The sequence below is a fragment of the Salvelinus fontinalis genome, chromosome 7 (genome assembly GCF_029448725.1).
Source record: "Salvelinus fontinalis isolate EN_2023a chromosome 7, ASM2944872v1, whole genome shotgun sequence".
In the NCBI taxonomy this organism is placed as follows: Eukaryota; Metazoa; Chordata; class Actinopteri; order Salmoniformes; family Salmonidae; genus Salvelinus; species Salvelinus fontinalis.
The window spans coordinates 28849812-28872997 of NC_074671.1; the positions used below are offsets into that span (position 1 = coordinate 28849812).

Consider the following 23186-nt stretch of genomic DNA (forward strand, 5'->3'; position numbering starts at 1 on the left):
CGGCTTATGAACTAACTAAATAAATAGAGTTACAGTAAAGAAACGGAGCCGGAGCCAGAGCAAGGGACAGAGAGACCTTTTCATTACGGCCTGCGGATTAAAACCCCTCTGTCAGGCCCAATTCGCAGGCAATGTATCGAAAGTAAACAAACCGTCAGATCAAATCCTGGAGGCCACGTCCATTCAGGCTATGGTGGCGGCGAAATGAACCTCCTAAACAGCCCCCAGCTCTCCACTCATCTGTCTCTCTTTCATTCGATTACTACATCTCTCTCTCTCTCTCTCTCTCTCTCTCTCTCTCTCTCTCTCTCTCTCTCATATTTGATTTTCTATCATTTTTCTATCATAACCTCAAACCTCATGTACCTCGCTCACTCCTCCCTTTATATATACAGTATCTCTCTCTTCCTCCCATCTCCCGTTATATATACTGTATCTCTCTCTCTCTTCCTCCCTTCTCCCTTTCTCTCACCCACAGTCTCTCCGTCCCAGTAAGAGAGAAGGGGGAGGAGGTGGGGGGTTAGTGAGTGTGGTTTGACTGTGAAATGCAGTGTAGTGTAGAGTTGGGTTTTTGATGTGTGTGTTGATGAGTGGAAGTGGAGTACTGGGCTCAGACAGGCCCCTAATGAGGGAATTAAGGAGCTGCCCTGAATGCTTCACATACTAACTTCCCAGAGAGGGAGCAGCTGATCTGTCAGGCCTAATCAAGCGACTAGCAGCCTTGCCTTCTACCTATTATTCTACAGAACCTTGGTGCCACTGTTCAGAGGGTGTTGGGGGTTCTACAGGCATGTTGTCTTTGAGCCTGCCGCCTCACTCAAATTACAGTATATTGCTCACAAATACGGTTCATTTTTTGACTTATCATTGATCTCGCCCCCAGTTTTTTTTACGTGTAATTATCCATCAATCTATTCAGTAACTCACTGAGACAATTCAAGTTGTCTGATGACCAAAAGCCCCGCTGACACAAACTAAGCGAGTACCCACTACTTTTGGCCTCACAAACATTCTCTAACAATCAAATGGAACATCCTATCCAACCCCTCCTCTATAAACGGAGGTCCGTTGTCTGTACTCACCGTAGTGGGAGTCCAGGTATCCGTTGCGAGGGTCCATGGCGAACAGCGTGCCGCGGTACGGGAGGCCGTGGTCGACCAGGTGGGGCAGCGAGCTGTGCAACTCTTTCTTTACCAACGGTGGGCGCTCTTCTGTGGAGGTGGAGGGCTCTTCACCCAGCTTGCTGCCAGGGGGCCCGGGTGTGGGGGCCTGGGTGCTGATGGCATTGCGCCTCTCACGGTGGTGGTGGTGGTGGTGGTGGTGGTGGTACGGCGTGCCCGAGCTCTCATCCTCTGTAAGGGGACAGGGGGGAGAGAGAAAGTAAGGTCCTAACTTATTGAGGGTACATACACCATAATTGATCCCTGTACATTTAAAGCTACTGTACAGAGCCTAAAGTCTCCTGAAGTCTTCTCAACCTGTCCTGAATGCCTTTACGGATGCTGCCGATGAATTACGGATGCTGCCGTCAAGGGGAATTTCTTTACCTCTCAGAGTCAATACACACACACACAAATTAGATAATGTAGCATACTCCTATGAGGGGCAGGGGATTTATTTTGTACACATGCAACCAACCAAGTATGCACAGTGGGTCTTCCCTGCAAATCCACGCTGGTTTGGTCTCCATATAAGCCAGCTGAACGTGTGAGTTCTCAAGCAGAAGACAGCTCAAGCCAATAGGACTCAGGCAGAAGACAGCTCAAGCCAATAGGACTCAAGCAGAAGACAGCTAAAGCCAATAGCACTCATCTCTGGTGCTCTCACCAACTAAACGAACCCCCTGCATCACAGCCACATTCAGGGGGAGCGATTCCCAAGTCGGATCTTAAAGTCAGCCTCATCTGTTCCTTTTATAAAATAAATGGATTCCCATGGAGAAGGCAACCGGGTCTTTCCGCCTGCATTCCAAACTGCCCATTAAGCGGCCTCATGGTATCAACCCCCCCACCCCACTTTCTCCACACACCCTCTCTGCCAGAGTAATCTCTTTCTCTCTCTATTTCTCTCTCCAGGTGAAGGAGAGAAACTAAGCGGAGAGATGGAAAGACGGAGAGTCCCCCTGAGAAGCTATCCCTGGTGTGCTGGGTTAGTGGGGATGAAAGTGAAGAGAGTTCAAGGGCTGAGCTGCTTTGGAAAGAATGTACCTTTGACCTGACCACTGACCCTGGCCTTCATGGGGTCACATGGTACCTGACCTGGTGAGTGCTACTGTACAGACTAGTTCTGAGTAGTCCCTGAAGTGAGCATACTCTGGGCACTCTTCATGTAACACTAACTCCTACACACTTGAATAGTGTCCAAGAAATGATGAATGTTGAGCTTTATTGTAAATAAAAGGAGATTATTCCTATCATCTGTACCTTAGTATGATTATGATCAATTATTACATTTTAACATGCTCAGGTTAATGTTTTGTATGATCGGAAGTTTTACACTGGCTCATCAAAGGTTTTACACTGGCTCATCGAAAGTTTTACACTGGCTCATCGAAAGTTTTACACTGGTTCATTGAAAGTTTTACACTGGCTCATTGAAAGTTTTACACTGGCTCATCTAGTTTTACACTGGCTCATCGAAAGTTTTACACTGGCTCATCTAAAGTTTTACACTGGTTCATTGAAAGTTTTACACTGGCTCATTGAAAGTTTTACACTGGCTCATCTAAAGTTTTACACTAGCTCATCTAAAGTTTTACACTGGCTCATCTAAAGTTTTACACTGGTTCATTGAACGTTTTATACTGGCTCATTGAAAGTTTTACACTGGCTCATCAAAAGTTTTACACTGGTTCATTGAAAGTTTTACACTGGCTCATTGAAAGTTTTACACTGGCTCATCTAAAGTTTTACACTAGCTCATCTAAAGTTTTACACTAGCTCATCTAAAGTTTTACACTGGCTCATCTAAAGTTTTACACTGGTTCATTGAACGTTTTATACTGGCTCATTGAAAGTTTTACACTGGCTCATCGAAAGTTTTACACTGGCTCATCTAAAGTTTTACACTGGCTCATCTAAAGTTTTACACTGGCTCATCTAAAGTTTTACACTGGCTCATCTAAGGTTTTACACTGGCTCATTGAAAGTTTTACACTGGCTCATCTAAAGTTTTACACTGGCTCATATAAAGTTTTACACTGGCTCATTGAAAGTTTTACACTAGCTCATCTAAAGTTTTACACTAGCTCATCTAAAGTTTTACACTGGCTCATCTAAAGTTTTACACTGGTTCATTGAACGTTTTATACTGGCTCATTGAAAGTTTTACACTGGCTCATCGAAAGTTTTACACTGGCTCATCTAAAGTTTTACACTGGCTCATCTAAAGTTTTACACTGGCTCATCTAAAGTTTTACACTGGCTCATCTAAGGTTTTACACTGGCTCATTGAAAGTTTTACACTGGCTCATCTAAAGTTTTACACTGGTTCATTGAACGTTTTATACTGGCTCATTGAAAGTTTTACACTGGCTCATTGAAAGTTTTACACTGGCTCATCGAAAGTTTTACACTGGCTCATCTAAAGTTTTACACTGGCTCATCTAAAGTTTTACACTGGCTCATCTAAGGTTTTACACTGGCTCATTGAAAGTTTTACACTGGCTCATCTAAAGTTTTACACTGGCTCATATAAAGTTTTACACTGGCTCATCTAAAGTTTTACACTGGCTCTAGCCGTATGCGCTTCAGAACTATTGCAGAACCGGTTTGATTCAGTCACATACAATTCTGTCTTCCTAAATGCCTCAAATCCATCCTACTCCTCCATCCTGATCCAGAGAGTCCACTGAGTTTGGCCTTATCTTGACTGAGCAACAGATCCACTTCATTGGAGGCTGCTGGGAAATCTCCTCTGGTCCAGCCCTGGTTCCTGGTTGATTCGGTGCCCCCTGTTGCTCTCTCTTTTCTAACGTCTCACTGAGGGCCCTGACAGAGTGCCGACGCCAAAGGTTCTGTAGCATTTACCAGCCTAGCGCTGTAAGGCCCCCCTATGAACTGGAGGCAATGGAGAACTGCAGCCCTTCAAAAGCCCATTAAGTGCAGAGGAGAGGGCTAGATTAAAGAGCGCTACCCCGAGTCGGAGAGCGAGAGGGGTCGAGAGGAGAGCGAAAGAGAGGGAGAACGAGAGACCCCCCCTCTCACTCTCCCACGTCCATTACCTGTGTAAGGGCCCAGCCATGCCCGACTGGTGCCACAGCGCGCGGAGCAGCAAATTCCACGAGACTCAACACAGAACTGACAAACCAGCAAGAGAGCAGAGGCTCATGCTCTCCTCCGCAGGAAATGATAGTGTCAGTTATGATATAAGTATTTAATCCTATACTGCACAGCCCGTGATCTTATTAAGGGAATAATGGCACTTATGCTGTTAAAGCTGGATTAATAGGGGCTGCTCTTGCAAAGCGCAATATTAACATAAAGGGATTTCAGACTCGGGGTTCATCTTCTCGCATGGATTGGATTTGAGGAAGAAAGTGGGGACTGTAAACTGTGCTGGGAGCAACTAGAGCAAAGGACAGGGTTATGCTGCTGAGAGGAGTGTAGGCCGGTATGTACCGAATACTGATCCAGCAGACACAGTGTCGAGGCCGGGAATAATATCTTATGGTAGACCCGGAGAAGATTCTAATTCTTGGTCTAGTTTATTTATGTATTAGCTCCATAGACTTGACATACACAATGTGCTTGTAGCAATAATCTTTGAACATTTGGAAGTGAAGTCAAACTCCCACAAGCCCATGCAGCTAACACCGTCTATGAACTCTTTCTGGAGACAAAATACTTTGGTAATTATTCCCAAAGATATTATTACACTACGTTCCTGTGTCTGTCTTTGGCTTCTTACCCTTTTCCACATTTGGGTGTCTTTCTTTCTTTCTCTCCCTCGCTCCCTCCCCCTCCCTCTCTCTTTCCCTCTCAGTGAACTCCAGCCCTACTCACTTATGTCTCGGAGAGGTCAAGCAGCTAATATTTAAATCAAACTATTGTCACTCCAACATTCCTCTCCCCTCCACGTCACCATGGTGAACTGTCATTCTGCCATATACCACCTTAAATGGGTTCATTATTTCAGTGTATACCACCTTAAATGGGTTCATTATTTGAGTATATACTACCTTGAATGGGTTCATTATTTCAGTGTATACCACCTTAAATGGGCTCATTATTTCAGGGTATACCACCTTAAATGGGTTCATTATTTCAGGATATACCACCTTAAATGGGTTCATTATTTCAGTGTATACTACCTTAAATGGGTTCATTATTTCAGTGTATACCACCTTAAATGGGTTCATTATTTCAGTGTATACCACCTTAAATGGGTTCATTATTTCAGTGAATACCACCTTAAATGTGTTCATTATTTCAGTGAATACCACCTGTAATGAGTAATTATTTCAATGTATACCACCTTTAATGGGTTCATTATTTCAGTGTATACCACCTTTCATGGGTTCCATATTTCAGTGTATGCCACCTTTAATGGGTACATTATTTCAGTGCATACTACCTAAAATGGGTTCATTATTTCAGTGTATACCACTTTAAAAGGTTAAACAAATACTGGGCAGCAGAATGTCAAGAACTAAAAGTTGAATGGTGAGACTGAAATAGGAGGGATCCCCCAAGACTCAGTCCTATCCCCATTTCTATTTTTTATCCCGGTCACATGTCTTCCAACCTAAACGGCTCGAAAACTTGGTTATATTTTACTTGACTATACTTGAACTTCATAGGTGCAGTTTACTGATAATGATTATAATATGTATTTTTTGGTCTAATGTATGTCCAATGGTGTTTCATAGTGTATTGCGTTGGATAGCTGGAGGCTTTATAGTCAGTGTTCTCATCCATTGTGGCTGTGCAGCGTACTCTGCCTCTGATGTGGAGGACTCAGGTGTCTGCAAACACTTTGAAAAGCCTGAACTTCAGGAGCACCTCTCCAACCCTGAACACCATCAGCCTCAAACAGACCCTCTTGGCTTTTTCTCTTTCTTCCCTCCCTCATTTTTCATTCCTCTTTTATTCCCTCCCTTTTTCCCATGGTTGCCCCCATCCCGTCCTCCTCTCCTCCACCGGTTCACAAGTCCATTCACCCACAACACAAAGCAGGAGGCCGGTCCTCGGTGGACCAAGGGGAAGCATGCCTCACACACAAAAAAAGGGGAAAAAAGACCTATCCCGGACTCTCTATGGTGATTGAATTTCTTAACATCTTTTCAAAAACTGCTTAAATGCCTGCAGGCGAGAGGAAGAAACAAGCTAATGGTGGATGGGGAGCGCTGAACAAATTTCAGAGCCCTTTCCTGCTCGCGTTTGAGGTTGAAAGCGAGCTCCTGCCTTTCAAGTTTCAAAGTCCTCCTTCCTCCCGCAGTGTCACTGAAGGATTTGAAAAGAAGGTAATTGTGCTCACTGCAGTCCTGATCAGAGTGCACGCCCGGCTCCAGTATTTCAGGAGTTCTCTGCCACTATAATGGAGCCTATGCTCTCTCCATCCTCTCTCCCTGGCATTCTCTCTCCTCTCCTCTCCTCTCTTCTCTTCTCTCCTATCCATCTCTCTCTATCGACTCTCTCTATCTCTATCCACCTTATCTTTTTCCCCCATCTCTCTCTCATTCTTTCTTTTTCCTATCTCACTTTCTCTCAGTGTCTCTTTCTCACTTTCTCTCTCTCACTCTCTATCTCTCTTTCTCGCCCAGCCAGCCGCTCATTAAATCCTAATGCCCAGGTTTTTCCCCTTTTTATGTTGGGGCCTTCCATTGTAAAAGGCTTCTCTGGATACCTTCAGCGAAAGCCCCATGCTTGAGCAGGGGAGGAGAGGGCCTTTAATGGAAGGGGGAAAAGGAGGAGGGAACGAATACAACAAATGACAAAATGAAAAATATAAAAGAGATAATGAGGAATGGAGTGGAGCCAACTCCTTAGAGGAGGGGGAAAGAGGCCGAGAGAGAGAGATAGAGAGAGTTGGGCCCTGGGACAAGGGAGCTGAAGTTAAGGGTGCCTGGCTGATTCAAAGTAATGAGAGGGAGCGAAGACAAAAAGCCTCTGCTTCGGAGGGAGTTGGTGTTTCTCAAAGGCAGCCGTTGTGTAGAACAAGGGTCGGAGTGCCAATCTGCTCCTGCCTCTCAGACATTTGATTTGGTACTCTACAGCCAACACCATGTAGGAGTCTCCGCTGCCTTAAGCTACGACATGTGTTTCAGTCAGAGGAACACAAAGGGGCATTTTCATCAGTCTTGCACATTCTACCCCCGAACTGGCTTTGTTGTGCGAAACCTTTACCATCGAGGAGGTGTCGTTTGCCTCTGAACAAGCGCCAGCGACACAACAACCATTCTCCTCCACCTGCGAAAATGTGCAAGCCGTGTTGTCTGTGGCACGGTGATGGGGTTTGGCTGAGGAACCCGACAAAGGGGGGGGGAAAGATGAGAAGAGGAGTGGAGGAAAACACAAAACACTTCTTCAAAGCTCCTCTCCTCCTGTGCGATAATCTCTCTTTCCGTCTTCTTTCTTTCTCTTGCAAATCAACTCCCGCGAAAAAGAATGAAGACTGCCCAATTAAACAATGAGAGGGAGGCAAAAATTTCAGCGGCTGGCTAGAGTTTAATAAGAGCGTAGCAGCTACCTCTCCAAGCGGCTTAGGAAGAGCTCGCTGTACATGGCACCTGCGCTATAGAGAGAGGGAATCACTCACGATTAGCAGCGCAGGCTGAAAGAAGAGACAGAGAGAGAACCTTCAAACTCCACCAAGAGGAGGATTCGTAAACACAACAAGAGAAGAGAACGGGGAAGATTAGTGCAATTGTGTGGGGTATTTTTCTGATCAACTTTTTGGCTGCCGGTCCCATAGGATGCAGGCTTTGCCAGAATGTTTTCTTTTAGCCACCGCTGAGGGAGCTTCAGTGGTATCTCCCACAACAGAGTTCAGTTGTGCATTGTGTTGAAGGTGACTGAGTCTTAATGGAGCTTCTTCCCAATGTCTGTTTACAGTGACATGGAGACGTGTCAAGAAACTCTTTGCGGAACGTCACGACACTAGCACAACATCTCAGAGGATCCTGTGTGCTTAACCTCACAAGGCACGATCTGTGGCATCTTGGACAATCAACTATTGGCCATCTTCCCATTTATCAATCACCAACACAAAAGCTGTGGAATTACATGATTTGGATACGATTTATTTTCAGGAGAACAAGCGAGAAAAGTAGACCGTTACCAATCTATAAAATGTAAATAAAAAAGCACTAAAAAGTTAGCTGTTGCGCAACACGCCAGAATTCACTGTCGGTAACTTTCAGCCCTTGTCTTATTTCCCCTCTGCAGAGTGGTCCCATAGTGGCGCATTATGTAAATACAGCTGCTGTGAGTGATGCTTAGAGTAATTGCAGTGAGAAGCGGTGGGCAGGTCGGGAAGATTCCTGATTTCCCCCACAGCTCGACTGCTGCTCTCCTCGATATTCATCTAGGCTAATTTCGACGGCTCCCACGTCTCAATTTGGCTCGGCGGCACACCGCCCCCTCCCCTCGGCATCCCCAGACCCCATCTCCCCGGCCCGGAGTCCCACACCCCTCCGCCGCTGGGGCTCTGCTGGGACCCTATCAGGGGCCCCTGGCTCTCAGTCCCAGCCCATAGCCTAAAGGGGAGAGGAATCAAAATAAATCTAGGCTTCTTCCCCCCCTTCCCTTGTCTCTCTGCTCTCCCTGCTCACCTCAAATCAGCCTCACAGCAGGGCCGTGCCTAACCCCCACTCCAATCCCTACTGACTACCTTTCATACATCAGGGGCCGGATGCAAGCCATCCGTAGGGCTAGAACCACTCTCTACACCCCCCCCCCCCCCCCCCCCCCCCCCCCCCCCCCCCCCCCCCCCCCCCCCCCCCCCCCCCCCCCAGCCTATTTCATCAGGAGCACATTGTGAAGGAGCAGAGCTACACTGGTCAAAGAGCTGCATGCACTGGCTAAAAAGAACAGTGATGAGTTGGGGCCATGCCTTTTTGAATTTTTAAGAATTTCACTCAAAGGGCACCTTGACTCATATACTCTTTTAAGAATCCAACCGAGGAGATGCATTTGCTCAGTGCTCGAAACCAGTGCTCAGTGCTCGAAACCACAAACGCAATAACGAAGTCTGACCAGCATTGGCATTGCTTCATATTCAACTAACATCAGCATCCGACAACCTTGTCTGTTATCCTTATTGACCTCCTGTCTTCCACCACAATATAATATGATTGTGATACCGTACAGCTATGACAGAAGTATGACTGGACTGGACGGGCTGGATGGGCTGCTAACTGGGTCTGATAGGGTAGAGCGTGGATTCAGGCATGGCTCCCAGCCCACCAGGCCGGACTAGGCCAGCTTTCCACTGGGCCGGAGTATTGGAATCCCACTTCTGATGCCACTGTGATCCGGACGGGGCCTGTGGCACTCAGATTAGGAGGCGCTCGCCAAGAGAACATGGACACCCAGCCAAAGCAAGGAGGTGGGGAAGTGCCAACCAACAGTTAGAGCGAAATAAAAAACAGTTACAGTGAATTAGATCCAAATGTCACTGTGGTGAATTCTCACCTAACAAGACAGAATTATTAAAAGACATAATACATTTATCTCACTGTAGTTTCTACAAACTTTATGAAGAGTTTTTTTCATGGCTGCCTCTCAGAGCTGCTTTTCTAACACATTGCGATGGATGATGTGTGTGTGTGTGTGTGTGTGTGTGTGTGTGTGTGTGTGTGTGTGTGTGTGTGTGTGTGTGTGTGTGTGTGTGTGTGTGTGTGTGTGTGTGTGTGTGTGTGTGTGTGTGTGTGTGTGTGTGTGTGTGTGTGTGTGTGTGTCTGAATAGATGCGAGGCGATCAGGCAGAGCAGGCTCCATTAAGACAGTTAGCCAGTGCTTACTAGTCAGAGGGATAATTAGACACTTCAAAGGCACCTGCCCACTGCCGTCCCAGAGGGGGATAGAATCGCCCGCATCCTCCCTCCCCCTCCCTCCCCCTGCCCCATTTAAAAGCATGTTAACTCCTATCTGAGGCTAGCAGGCTAATTTAACTTTTGACATTTGATATCTGAGGAATGAGAGGGATCAGCCGTTTAGCTGGAACCGGATTACCTCCCTCATCCCCCCCCCCCTCTCCCCTTCGGTCCTCTGCCGCCCTCCTCCCCCACATCCTACCCCCTCCCACACCCTCTCTCTCTCTCTGTCAGGCCGGGTGGATGGTGGATTCATTAATTTGCCCGCTGCTAAGCAGTTTATCAATGACTGGTAAATGTCTCAGGCTCTGAGTGGAACATCCATCGCTTGGTTCTTCTCCCTGTCCCTCTCTCCCTCTCCCCAGCTCAGTGGCCATGGTGATTAGGGTTCTTCTGATGTTAAATCCAATGTATGGATCAGTCCACTGCCCTGGCCGGTACTCACTTAGTTAGCTGTTGATCTATTCTGGCTGTAACTACCTGCTTAACAGCTCAACCAACAGTGTAGAGGTCGAATCAAAGTGTTTGAAGTACATTCAGCAATTTCTATAGAGACATGGCAGTTTTGTAATAGTTTCCAGTAGCCATTTTTTGCGCTTTCAGGCATAATTTTGCGAAATGAAAATAAATTCTACACACAAATGACCTCTCACACCCAGTAACCATTCCAGGGAACCAATCAGGTGCGAGCTTCGCTGACCTCTGACCTGCCATGTGGAGGAGAGGTGTTAAGAGTTAATTCAAGGCTGTAACCTCTCATTGGTTGTGGTCTTGACGCTCTCTGTTCAATGTCTACATTACAGGTTGAATCAGGGGCTTTGTGCGAGTGTGACGGATTTGGGTTAAACGCACAACATGCCCGAGCTCCTTTGATGCGGCAGCTGTTAACGCTTACCATTTCTCACCCGCCGCATTCAGACATACGGGCTCTTTTTACAGGGAGAGCATGAGAATCAGAATTCCAAACTACATGCCAAACGTCATAAAAATAACACGACCAAACAGATTTCTGTACCGCTTGCCCAAAGCCATAAACACAACCCTACCCGGCAATCAGGGGCTCTGAACACTCTGAACACATCCAGTCACCTGGTGTCAGAAAAAAACGGGGGGAAAAAAACCCGCTTCAAGGTAAATCGACATTCTCTACCTTGACACGATAATCATTTGAAAGTCATCCGTTGATTTACCATGCCGTTTTTCCTCACTTTTCCTGACAGCTCAAGACTTGCTTCTTCCCGTCAAAGTCCCCTCGTCGACCAATCACGGGCAACAATGAATCCTTTTACAAAGATATCAGTCTTCATTTACTCTACACAACCCTCATTATAGAGCAGATCTGGATAACTTCTGCCACCAACTGCAGTTCATTTTTCCCCTCCTGTGATCTAGGGGTCGTTCCATGTCATTTCAGCAAGTCATGACACGCACCACCTCAGATGGTTCTGAACTTGTTTCTGTAGTTAGAAAAGGAGAAATGTAGCTAATTGATTGCACCCTAATTGGCCATTTTAATTTATAGGATACTGTAGTAGCTAACATCCGATATGGACCAAACTTTTTTGTAACAGTGAGTAAGACATCAAAATAAATGGTTTTCGAGCTTCATATGGATTTTGGATGCAATCAATTAGCTTCAATTTAGCTTATGCTCAAATTATATTTCAACAAAATCATGTTGCAGGAATGCCATTCTTATCTGTTTCCAACAACAGAAACTATTTCCGAATAATCTGAAGTGGTGGGTGTCGAGTTCCTCTTTCTTCAGCTTTTTGAGGTGGAACAACCCCGAGGAGGGAGTGACCACTCCGTAAACAGCACGTAATTCAGCCCCCCAAAACACCTAGGTGAAGCGCGGACCCCATCATTACACTGTCGCAGGCAGCCATAGAAGCCGTAGAGATTAAAGGATCAGACTCAACCACAGTCTGGAGCTGAGGAGAGGTGGGAGGTGGATAAGGTGGCTAGAGGAAAAAAAGCACAATCTTTCTCCCTATGATTAGATAGACAACTTAGTCAAAGCCAGGCCACCATGCTAGAGACGGAGAATGAGAGAGATTTTTCTTTGTAAAGCTTCGACAATTACTAAATGTTGTAAGGTTTGTCTTGGAAGCTCGCTCCCGCAATCATCCAAAACTGATGGAGTCACACACAATAGGGTCCATAGCTGGGCTTATGAAAGGATAAGAGTAGGTAAACAAGGAAACAAGACTATTCTAATCAGAGAGAGAGAGAGAGAGATCAATGAAAGAGTTGGAGGAGTGCAGAGAGGAGAAGGGAGAGGTTAAGGTCAGGGGCTGAAATGATGCATTGTGGGAAAGGAAGTGCCCCTGGGCACATTTCTACGTGAAAGCTAGATGTGCTCTCACTCCATCCTTATTCCTCTCCTCCATCAACCTCAATCACTATCCCTCATTTCTCAGATTTGTCTTCTACTTCTCTGTCACTTTCTTATCACTACTTGTTCTATCACTTTCTCCGCCTTCTCCCTAATACTTTCCTCTCTCTCTCTCTCTCTCTCTCTCTCCCTCTCTCTCTCTCTCTCTCTCTCTCTCTCTCTCTCTCTCTCCATGTCATACTCATTCTCAATGTCATACTCTCCATGTTCCTCTGCCCTTTCTCTCTCTCCCTCCCTCCCTCCCTCCCTCTCTTTCTGGGAGTATTGCCTCCTGTTGCTGTCCCTTCTCAGTAATGAGATTTACTCCTCTGTGACCTATCCTGTCACTCCGGCCTGTGGAATCCTCCTCCTCCTCCTCCTCGCCATCGCCCCAGAGATGTTTCTACCATCAAACTCCTCTCCTCTTTAATCAACCTATTAAATTCCCATTAATCCCAACATTCCACACACACACACACACACACACACACACACACACACACACACACACACACACACACACACACACACACACACACACACACACACACACACACACACACACACACACAGCTGGGATGACCGACCGACACATTGCACTTCTCCGTTTTCCCCCCTAAGGAAAACAGCTTTGTCTTGAGCTCTGTTATGGTTTACATGATCATGACTTGAACACACAGAGGGAATAATCACAGTGTAACATGGTGGGAAAGGACTATTGGGACGTTTGGACGTAAATGTACTTTACATAATGTACAAACACTGTAAGGATAGGAGCTCCTCCTTAGGCTAGATGGTTTTGAAACTTTTGCAAACTGTACATACTGTCCTATACGTATTGTATTGTACACCCCTAGATATTTTCTCCCCCATCCCATCTCCTTCCTCTCTTCCCGTCCTTCTTCTCTCCATCCCCTCTTCTCTCTCCACCTCCTTTCTCCCTCCTCTCCCTCCCTTCCTCCCTCCTTCCTCCCCCTCTCCTCCCTCTTTCTCTATCTGAGGCCGGTAGGGTTGAGGCAGCCCTATGCCGTAGCCCCATGCTGAGCTGGTCTAGAGCCAGACCAGAACAAAGAACTCATTGAGCCAGCGGTGCTGCCAGGGCTGGGAAAACGTGGTCCATCTCTCATCTCTTCCTCTACTCGGGTCTGACAGCACCACAGATGAAGTCATGAGGTCGCCAAACAGTTAATAAGCAGAGGAGGCCCATCCTCCTTCAGCTGCCCCCGGAGAGAGAGAAAGTGTGTGTGTGTGTGTGTGTGTGTGTGTGTGTGTGTGTGTGTGTGTGTGTGTGTGTGTGTGTGTGTGTGTGTGTGTGTGTGTGTGTGTGTGTGTGTGTGTGTGTGTGTGTGTGTGTGTGTGTGTGTGTGACCTCATGGAAAAACCACATGAATTTCACGTGTTCACATGTGATGTCATCTGTTCACATGTGATCTTATTTGACGTTAATGTGACAACATGTGATAACATGATACTACACGTGTGAAAACATGATCTGGTGTGAAATAAATGTGACAACATGGGTATGCAAAAATTCAACATGTGATACCATGAAACTACACGTGACAACATTTTAATGTTTTTCAGGTGAAAGTAGAAATTTGATTTACAAATATTTGCGATACAAATTCCACATGTGAATCTGTAATTCATATGTGAGGTCAAAACATGTTATTCTCCTAACAGGTAAAAAGGTGGTGTTAACATGTGAACTCTACAGTATATTGAATACGTGTGAACATATGGCCTCACGGGTCTCTTTTGTTTTCAAATGTGAACGTTTCAGCTCAACATGTGCAAATAGTTATGTGATCACACGTGGAAATCCACATGTGAAACTTCACGTGAAATATCATCACGTGAAATGTTCTCCAAAAAATGTACATTTTTTTCACACGTGAAATCATGTGGTTTTTCCATAAGGATGTGTGTATCTGCCTGTGTAATTACTTGCATGTGTGAACTAATGACTGTGTGCTTTACTGTACACACCAGGTACTGTACTGTAGATCATATTAAATCATCTATTAACTTCTGACACCTAATAACGTTTCATTCCAGATTGTGTTCAATTACTCTGTAAAGGTCATTGTTAAAACATAATGCCATTTAGTGACAGTTGCTCCAGTAGTTTTCTGCTTGACTCCAGTGATAGGGGCGTATGTCCCCCTTTCTCTCTGTCTGACGCGAGATACGTCTCCCCTGGACTGGAGCTGTCGCTGCGAGGCCCAAACTCTCAACATCATTAGGCTCACAGCTTCAGGTGAGGACAGAGAAAGAGAGAAAGAGAGAGCGATGGGGGAGGGAGCGGACAGAAAAGTAGGCCTCAGATACAATCTCTGTGTGTGTGTGTGTGTGTGTGTGTGTGTGTGTGTGTGTGTGTGTGTGTGTGTGTGTGTGTGTGTGTGTGTGTGTGTGTGTGTGTGTGTGTGTGTGTGTGTGTGTGTGTGTGTGTGTGCCTCTGTGCGCGCTTTGCATGCTTGCTCCCATTACAGCATATTTATCTCAATAACATTGAATAGGCACGGCCCTTTAACATGCCTTTAGAGGGCCGTTCAGTTGTCAGTGGCCCAGGGCATTGGATTGGCTTGTGTTAGGACCGAGGGGGAGGAGATGGCAAGAGACAGCTATGGCATTGATTAACATGAGAAGGGGCTTGCTCAAGTTCAAACTGCCCGCCTTTCTGTTGTAAGCAACAGCCGTGAGTTCAGTTCTCCCAGACAGTCAGACGTTTCTTCTTCTCTTTTCCAACCCCCCCCCCCCTGTCTTCGCTACACATCTGAGTTCAATTCTCCGCGTGCCCCTCCAGTTTTTTAGAAAATCACTCCATCACCTCTTCTCTCCATTCCTCTCCTTCCTGGGTTCCACCGCCTTCCAACAGGCACATCCAAAACTTGAAACGACCTGAGCGTGGAGCTCGTTCCAACATGGATGTCGTTACTTGGTATTTCTTGGAACTGGCTGCCAATCGCGGCAGTTGTCTTCACACTTGAAAACCTGAGCTATTTACGAGGGCCCTGGGAGGGTGCGCACACAGCCGACGAGAGAGTGGGAAGAAAAGACGCTTCTCAACCTCCTCTGCTTCTAATCAATCACCAGAAATCACTGCCATGGTTTTACTTTCTTTGATCCTGGCTCCTTTTTCGCACTGCGAGGGGAGAGAGTGGGGGTGGAGAGGGGGAGGAAGAGGAGGAGAGGGTTGAGGCGGAGGAGGCAGGGGGTCGGGGAGGTCAGAGGGGAGAGATTACAGGGTTTAGGGTGCAAACTAGCACATGGTGCCCCCTTCCCTCCCCCTCTACCCTTCAACCCTGAAACCTAAGATCACGTCTTGATTCATTTTCATGCATCTTGATCCGGGGTAAAAGGACAAGTTTTACATGCAGATGTTTTTGAAAACAAATTCCAACTTATACACACATATGCACTCAATCATACATATACCAGCACACACTCTGGACAACAGACAAGTCATTCACAGACACAAAAACACTGTCTCGCCAAAGTTCACATACAGCATAACACACCCTCTCCCTGAAACAAAATACTTTTTTACATTTTTTAAAATGTATTTAACCTTTATTTAAATAGGCAAGCCAGTTAAGAACAAATTCTTATTTACAATGATGGCCTAACCCGGCCAAACCCTAACCTGTACGACGCTGGGCCAATTGTGCGCCGCCCTATGGGACTCCCAATCACGGCCGATTGTGATACAGCCTGGAATCGAACCATGGTCTGTAGTGATGCCTCTAGCACTGAGATGCAGTGCCTTAGACCGCTGTGCCATATTAAATGGTTCACACACACACACACACACACACACACACACACACACACACACACGCACACGCACACGCACACGCACACGCACACGCACACACACACACTAGTTACTGTCTCTCTCCAAGTCTCACATCCCCCTCTATCTCTCTCATCCAGCAGAGGTAAGCAGGCGTGAGCGAGGGAACAAGAAAAAGAATGAGAGAAAAGAAAGAAAGAGTGAAGAGGGACATGGAGCAATACATTCTGCTGGCAGGGTCAGGACACTCCTGCTTTGTTCCTCTCCGTAGGAGGGAGGTCACTGATGCCTACCGACAAATGGACACAGTGGCAGAATAATCAACTACTGTTTTCCTACTTTCCTACTTTATGTCTTTACGAGGCCCCTGACTGTCTTTCCGTCCGCCCGCCCGCTCGTCTGTCTCGCTCTCTAAACTACACAGACAATCTAGGTAGAAAGTTGCTCTTAACAACATGTCTAGGATCAGATTACCCTACTTCCTTTCCTAACCATAACCGTTGAAGGGACAGAATATCTGACCCAGTGTCAGTAGTTAGGGGGAGAATGCTATCCACCTCCTCCGACCTCCTGCACAGACAGGCCAGGCTGATCCCCCTCTGTGAGTATTGAGGATGTTCATTGGTTAAGGTTCATGCTCCTGACCTTGTTGACCCCTGACTTCATAGGCCTTCACGGCTTTCACCATTTCACTGAAAAGGACCCCAGGAGCTCCATTGACAGTATTTTAAAGGTTCATACAAACTATACTAACAGATTATACTGCAATATAATACTACCGGCTGAATTTATAAAATGACCAATACCAAATGTGTTTGCTTCCACTCCCTTTTCGGTAGACATATGAAAGAAGGTGACCCATATTGAACGACTTCACTACATGATGCCAACACCAGAATCTTGAGAAACACCAAGCCCCAGCAAACACTCCTGCCAGATCCCCGTAAAACAGTGGGCATAAGAGAGGTTGGAAAAACACCTCCACCTCCCCCTAACCCCTGAGGGCCAGAGAGAGAGAGAAAGTATAGCGATTCAGATTCTGCATGCTACAGTTGAGTACTGCTAAAGGCAGTGCGAGAGGCTATGTCGAAGCAGTGGAGTTTCTTCCCAGTCCAGAGGTGGATGGATGCTGGATGGATCAGTGGGATTCCTCCACTGTGGTTCCTGCAGCAGACATGCAGGCAGGGGGAGGCCAGGCTGGGTTGAGGTTGTCGGGCAGGGCCTGGGCTAGCTAAGGGCCCCTCCGCCCTGACGAGCAGCGGGGCCGCCCTAATCCTGCGCCTCGGGCCCCCGTGAGGCGTCCCTGCCAAAGCCCGTCGCCCCGCTGCTGCAGGAAATTGCCTTCAGTGCAGAGGTCCATGAAACGGCTAACTCACAAGTGGAGTCCACAGCATACTGCACAACTCTGTGTGTGTGTGTGTGTGTGTGTGTGTGTGTGTGTGTGTGTGTGTGTGTGTGTGTGTGTGTGTGTGTGTGTGTGTGTGTGTGTGTGTGTGTGTGTGTGTGTGTGTGTGTGTGTGTGTGTGTGTGTGTGTGTGTGTGTGTGTGTGTGTTTGTGTGTGTGTGTATGTGTGTGTGTGTGTGTGTGTGTGTGTGTGTGTGTGTGTGTGTGTAGGGCCACATTGACTTTCTGTTCATATCTCTGTATCTAACAACCGCTCTCACTCTTACCATCGTATTGTGTCATTATACTGTTTATCTCAAACACTGTGAACGGGAATAACGTAAAGTGGTCATTGCTTCTGCGCGTGTGTGCGCGTGCATGTGTTTGTCTGTATGTGTGTGTGACTCAGACAGAGCCTAGAAGCCACCTTTCGTCCGTGGCATGGGGTGGGTTTGTCAGAGGGGGTCTCTCCCGCCTCCTCCATTGTGCTGTTTGTCCCTTATCCCTCTATCAGGCCTCTATCAGACCCCCTCTCATTAACCCCCGGCTGGCTGGCTGGCTGGCTGAGAGAGTACGAGGAGGGACCCACCTCCCTGCTTTTTACCACAAGAGCCACAGGGGCCTCACTACTCCACTATACTTACATGTATACAGCCCACACTAGCACACTCACAGTCAAATCTACTATTACCACAAGCAGACTACAAGTCTACAAGCATAATTCATGCAATCGCAGCCCCAACCATAGACATACTGTAAATCAACAATATCTACAAGATTTTCTCACAAGAAATGGCGACGCCACTACCATACCAGAGCTACCAGCCAGAAAGACTTGTACAAGCTGGCACTAAATGCTGAAATAAATTATGATTACACAGGCCTATTTTCATATCACCAACAAATCTCCTCCACCCCACTTCTCTCTGTGATATCGTCCATATTTTTCAAAGCCACTCATAAAATCTCCATTTCTTTGTTAACAAAAAGGTGGAATGAAAAGCGGAGAGTGGTGATGGTGGCAATGTTCATGTGTGTGTGTGTGTGTGTGTGTGTGTGTGTGTGTGTGTGTGTGTGTGTGTGTGTGTGTGTGTGTGTGTGTGTGTGTGTGTGTGTGTGTGTGTGTGTGTGTGTGTGTGTGTGTGTGTGTGTGTGTGTGTGTGCGTGCGTGCGTGCGCGTGCGTGCGCGTGCGTGTATGTGTGAAGGAGGGAGTAAAGAGGCAGGAGGACAGTGGAGAAACAGTTGATTATGAGTCCCATTAAGTGATCAATGATTTCATTAATAAGATGGATCGCGTGGCTGTCATCCCGCTGACAGGGGTGCTGAGGGATCATCTGCTCCCCACGCTCCATTTTCCCCAACGCATCGAATACCAGCCCCCCCCCCCTCTCCCTCCATCTCTCCCTCCTCCCTGGCCCTCCATCCCTCCAATATTTCCAGACACACGGAAAGCAACGGAAAAGGGATGGGAGCAGAGTTGGGGGGGGGGGGGGGGTAGTTGTGTTGATGGGGGTGGGGAGGTGGGGAGGGAATGATGGAGGAAGGGGGGTGAGGCAGGCAGTGGAAGAAAAGTGAAAATCCATTTTGAAACCCATTTTCAATTAGGGTCCACAAGCTGTTATCACAGGTGTCGCAGAATGGGGGCCCCGTAAGTGAAAATGTCTCCTATCCGTTTCTGAAATGAAACCTTATCTGGGCAGCACAAAGATGGCCAGGGACAGCGTATCTGTAAATGACTTTCCATCCCCGCTGTTAACCGGGAACTTTATTTCTGTCAGATGACATCCCCCTTCTATTTACCGTTGATCATTTAAATGGCTCCCTAAAAAGGTGGCCCCTTACTCTTTCTCCTCTATCTCTCCCCTCTCTCTCTGTATCTCTCCCTCTCCTCTCCTTCCCTCTTTCAGAAGGTTTTTTTTATATTTTCAAAGCAGTCAACAGCTCCTTTTCTCTCCGAAACACTTTTGCCACGCTCGTCGTTTGGGTTAGGGATATCACTGGTAACCTACTACACATAAGCAGAAAATTCCTTGCCCTTCAAGGCTTAACTTTTGGGCCTCTGAGACTCCTGCTCCTGCCCTTCCAAGCGTGACCATTTAAAGGTCTCCAGTCCTTCCTTCATAAACCATTAGGTTCACAGACACCCTGCTACTTTAGGCCATGCATTCCACTACAATTTCCTAAACTAGCTCGCTAACTCAAACCCTCCCCTCTCACTCCAATTTTTCTTCTAAAAAATGTCTCAAATTTTTTATCTCTACTTCCCCTCTCTCACTCACTCTTTCCCTCTCCTCTAGCCTTCTCTTTCTCGCTCTCTCTCAATCCTCTTTGTCCCTCGCTTCCCTCGCTTTCCCTAATTCAGCAGCGTCCATAGCAAAAAAAGTCCAACGGACCAACCAACCAGAAACTTTTTTCCCCTCTCTCTCTCTCTTCAATCAATAGGCCTTCCCCTCCCTTCTTCCCTCCCTTCATTTTACTTTTTTTTATTATCAAATTATCCCATGACGACAGGATTTATTCAGCCAAAGAGCATGGACATCTTTTTTTGGAGGGACCAGGGAAGCAACAAAAGAATCAGGAGACTTTGTGGTCCACCTGCCTGGAGAATGATGAGGGTGGGGGGGGGGTCTCCCCCATGCCTCCTCCCTGCCCTCCTAAATAACACCAATCACAGCATTGTTGTGGCCCAGTCGGTCCTTTTGAGCTGTCAGGCCAGGGGAGCGGGCGAGGACATGAATGGCACACAGGATGAAGCCACCATTTAGCCAACCATGTGGGAACGCTAGCTACAGCTAGCTCCCCCTCCGATACTCCATTACAGCACCAAGCAAGCTCTCTCAACTCAGACAAAACTTACAGAGAAGAAGAGGAAGAGAGATCAGAAGTGAGAGGAGTGCACGTCGACAGAAAAGAGAGGGTAGTAGGATATTTATTTTTAAAGTGAGAGATAACAAAGGAGCGAAAGAAAGGAAGAAAGACAGAGAAAGGACAAAAAGGAAGAAACAAAAGTTTTGCCAATTTTTTATTTCCACTGCTCAGATTTTTATTAAGTTAGGAAACTCCCCAGGACATATGTACACACACTGTCACATACTGTAAGTGTATAACTACACTAAGCCCTAGGGTTTTGACTGAATATAAGTACTGTATTTTTATCATAATTACAAACCACAACTAATTTACTTGTGTTATCTACTGAATATAAAAATAAAAAACTTTCTAATCTTTAGAAAGAAAAAAAGTTGTATCTTTCCTCTTTGTTCTTTGTGTTCTGGAATTAGATTCGGGAGAGTGGATAGTAACGTCATTTCAAATGAAAATTGGAGTCTTCTAATCAAATTATAACCTCCAGGTCTTGCCAACATTTGAATCAATTAAGTCCAAAACAGCTTTGACTCAAAGCCTATCAGGCAAGGTTTTCCAATAACTTATTTCCATATGCTTTAATCACAAACAAAACCAAAGCACTCAATCATGTTGTAATTGTATTGCAAAAGAAAACACTTCAGAGATGCCTAAAGCTAAACAGCCCATAAGTCCACCAATAACTGCCCCTTTTCACTTTTCACCTTTTCAGTTCTAATAGCATGCTGTGGCGGAGGGGTGTCCTACAGGGTTTCCCCTGCGTGGGTTCAGGGGCCACTACTCCTCTGCAGCATGACAGGGGAAATATTTGCCTGGGCCTTCCTGAGAAGAGCTAGCCACTGGGGTTCCACAGCTGCTCACAATTACCTTTTGTTTGTATGGGGAGCGGGGACAGGGGGGCTACAGGGGTTAAAGTTGACGGGGTGTAAGGTTACACCTGATAAGAGGTTATAAGTTCTGGGGCCACTTGGGGAATGTGCTGTCATTATAACCTGCACAAAGAATGTATAAGCTATCTTACGATTCTCAGAGATATGGATCTAGAAGAGTCTCTCTCTCTCTCTCTCTCTCTCTCTCTCTCTCTCTCTCTCTCTCTCTCTCTCTCTCTCTCTCTCTCTCTCTCTCTCTCTCTCTCTCTCTCTCTCTCTCTCTCTCTCTCTCTCTCTCTCTTTATATATATATATATATATATATGTGTGTGTGTATATATATAAGCCCATGGACCCGATTGTGTGTAACTCCATCAGTTTGGGATCATTGCGAGCTTCCAAGACAAACCTTACAACATTTAGTAATTGTCGAAGCTTTACAAAGAAAAATCTGCAATCACCAGAGCCAAATTACATCCATGCTTTTTCCACACCATAAAACTTTTTTTCCCTCTCTCCCCCCTTTAATTAATAAAATAGTGTTGGCCATCTGGGAATGAGTAAGAGAGGGAGAGAGTTCCCAAGATGCATCAGGATGTATTCCCCCTTACACACCACCCCACCCCGCTCAACTTCCTGCTATAACTGGCATATGGAGAGAGTGAGAGAAAGAGAGTGAGAGAGAGAGTGTGAGAGAGAGAGTGAGAGAGAGAGAGAGAGAGAGAGAGAGGCAGACCCTCGGAGTCATTAACCCTCTCCTGGGGTGTTTGAAGTCTCCCGCCACGGACCTGGAAAGATAACATTTCACATCCTACAACTCAGACGGAAACCAAGGGTGACAGAGTGCTCTCTCTCTCTTTCTCCACGGACACCCCTAACTCTACTCCCCCCCCCCCCCCGAACCCTTCCAATCCTCGATCCCCCCCCCCCCACACCAAAAAAAACTTCACTCTTACAGCTCAGGCTAATGAGCACAGCTGCAACTTAAGTCATGGTCATTTCTTCTCTGGGTTTGTTATGACTTGTGTCTGGCAGTCCCAGTCACTCCTGGAGAAAAAGTTATCTTGTTATCTAATATTCTTCATTTCTGCAGCTGTGTCGTGAGTGAACGATGAAAATGTGAATGAGTCCACAGTCAAAATCTACCTCTCTTTTGGTGTGTCTTCAAGATGTTGCATACAATGCCTTCGGAAACTATTCAGACCCATTGACTTTTTCCACATTTTGTTACGTTACAGCCTTATTCTAAAATTGCTTAAATAAATAAAAATCCTTAGCAATCTACACACAATACCTCATAATGACAAAGCAAAAACTGGTTGTTAGAAATTTTTGCAAATGTATTAAAAATAAAAAACAGAAATACCTTAATACCTTAGTATTCAGACCCTTTGCTACAAGACACAAAATTGAGGTCAGGTGCATCCTGTTTCCATTAATCATCCTTGAGATGTTTTTACAACTTGATTAGAGTCCACTTGTGGTAATTTCAATTGATTGGACATGATTTGGAAAGGCACACACCTGTCTACATAAGGTCCCACAGTTGACAGTGCATGTCAGCGCAAAAACCATGCCATGAGGTCAAAGGAATTGTCCGTAGAGCTCTGAGACAGGATTGTGTCGAGACACAGATCTGGGGAAGGGTACCATACCATTTCTGCAGCATTGAAGGTCCCCAAGAACACAGTGGCCTCCATCATTCTTAAATGGAAGAAGTATGGAACCCCCAAGAATCTTCCTAGAGCTGGCCGCCGGGCCAAACAGAGCAATCGGGGTAGAAGGGCCTTGGTCAGGGAGGTGACCAAGAATCAGATGGTCACTCTGATAGAGCTCTACAGTTGATCTGTGGAGATGGG

At 46.3% G+C, this 23186-nt stretch overlaps 1 protein-coding gene across 1 annotated transcript in view; it reads right to left on the reverse strand.

Moving 5' to 3' along the window:
- Nucleotides 1–884: 884 nt before the first annotated feature.
- Nucleotides 885–23186, reverse strand: part of LOC129859342 (zinc finger protein GLI3-like) — a 49030-nt gene continuing 26728 nt past the window's right edge. The window contains exon 3 of the mRNA XM_055928989.1: nt 885–1352. Coding sequence (XP_055784964.1) covers nt 1036–1352 — 317 coding nt within the window. The 3' untranslated portion in view covers nt 885–1035. The remainder of the gene's footprint in view (nt 1353–23186) is intronic.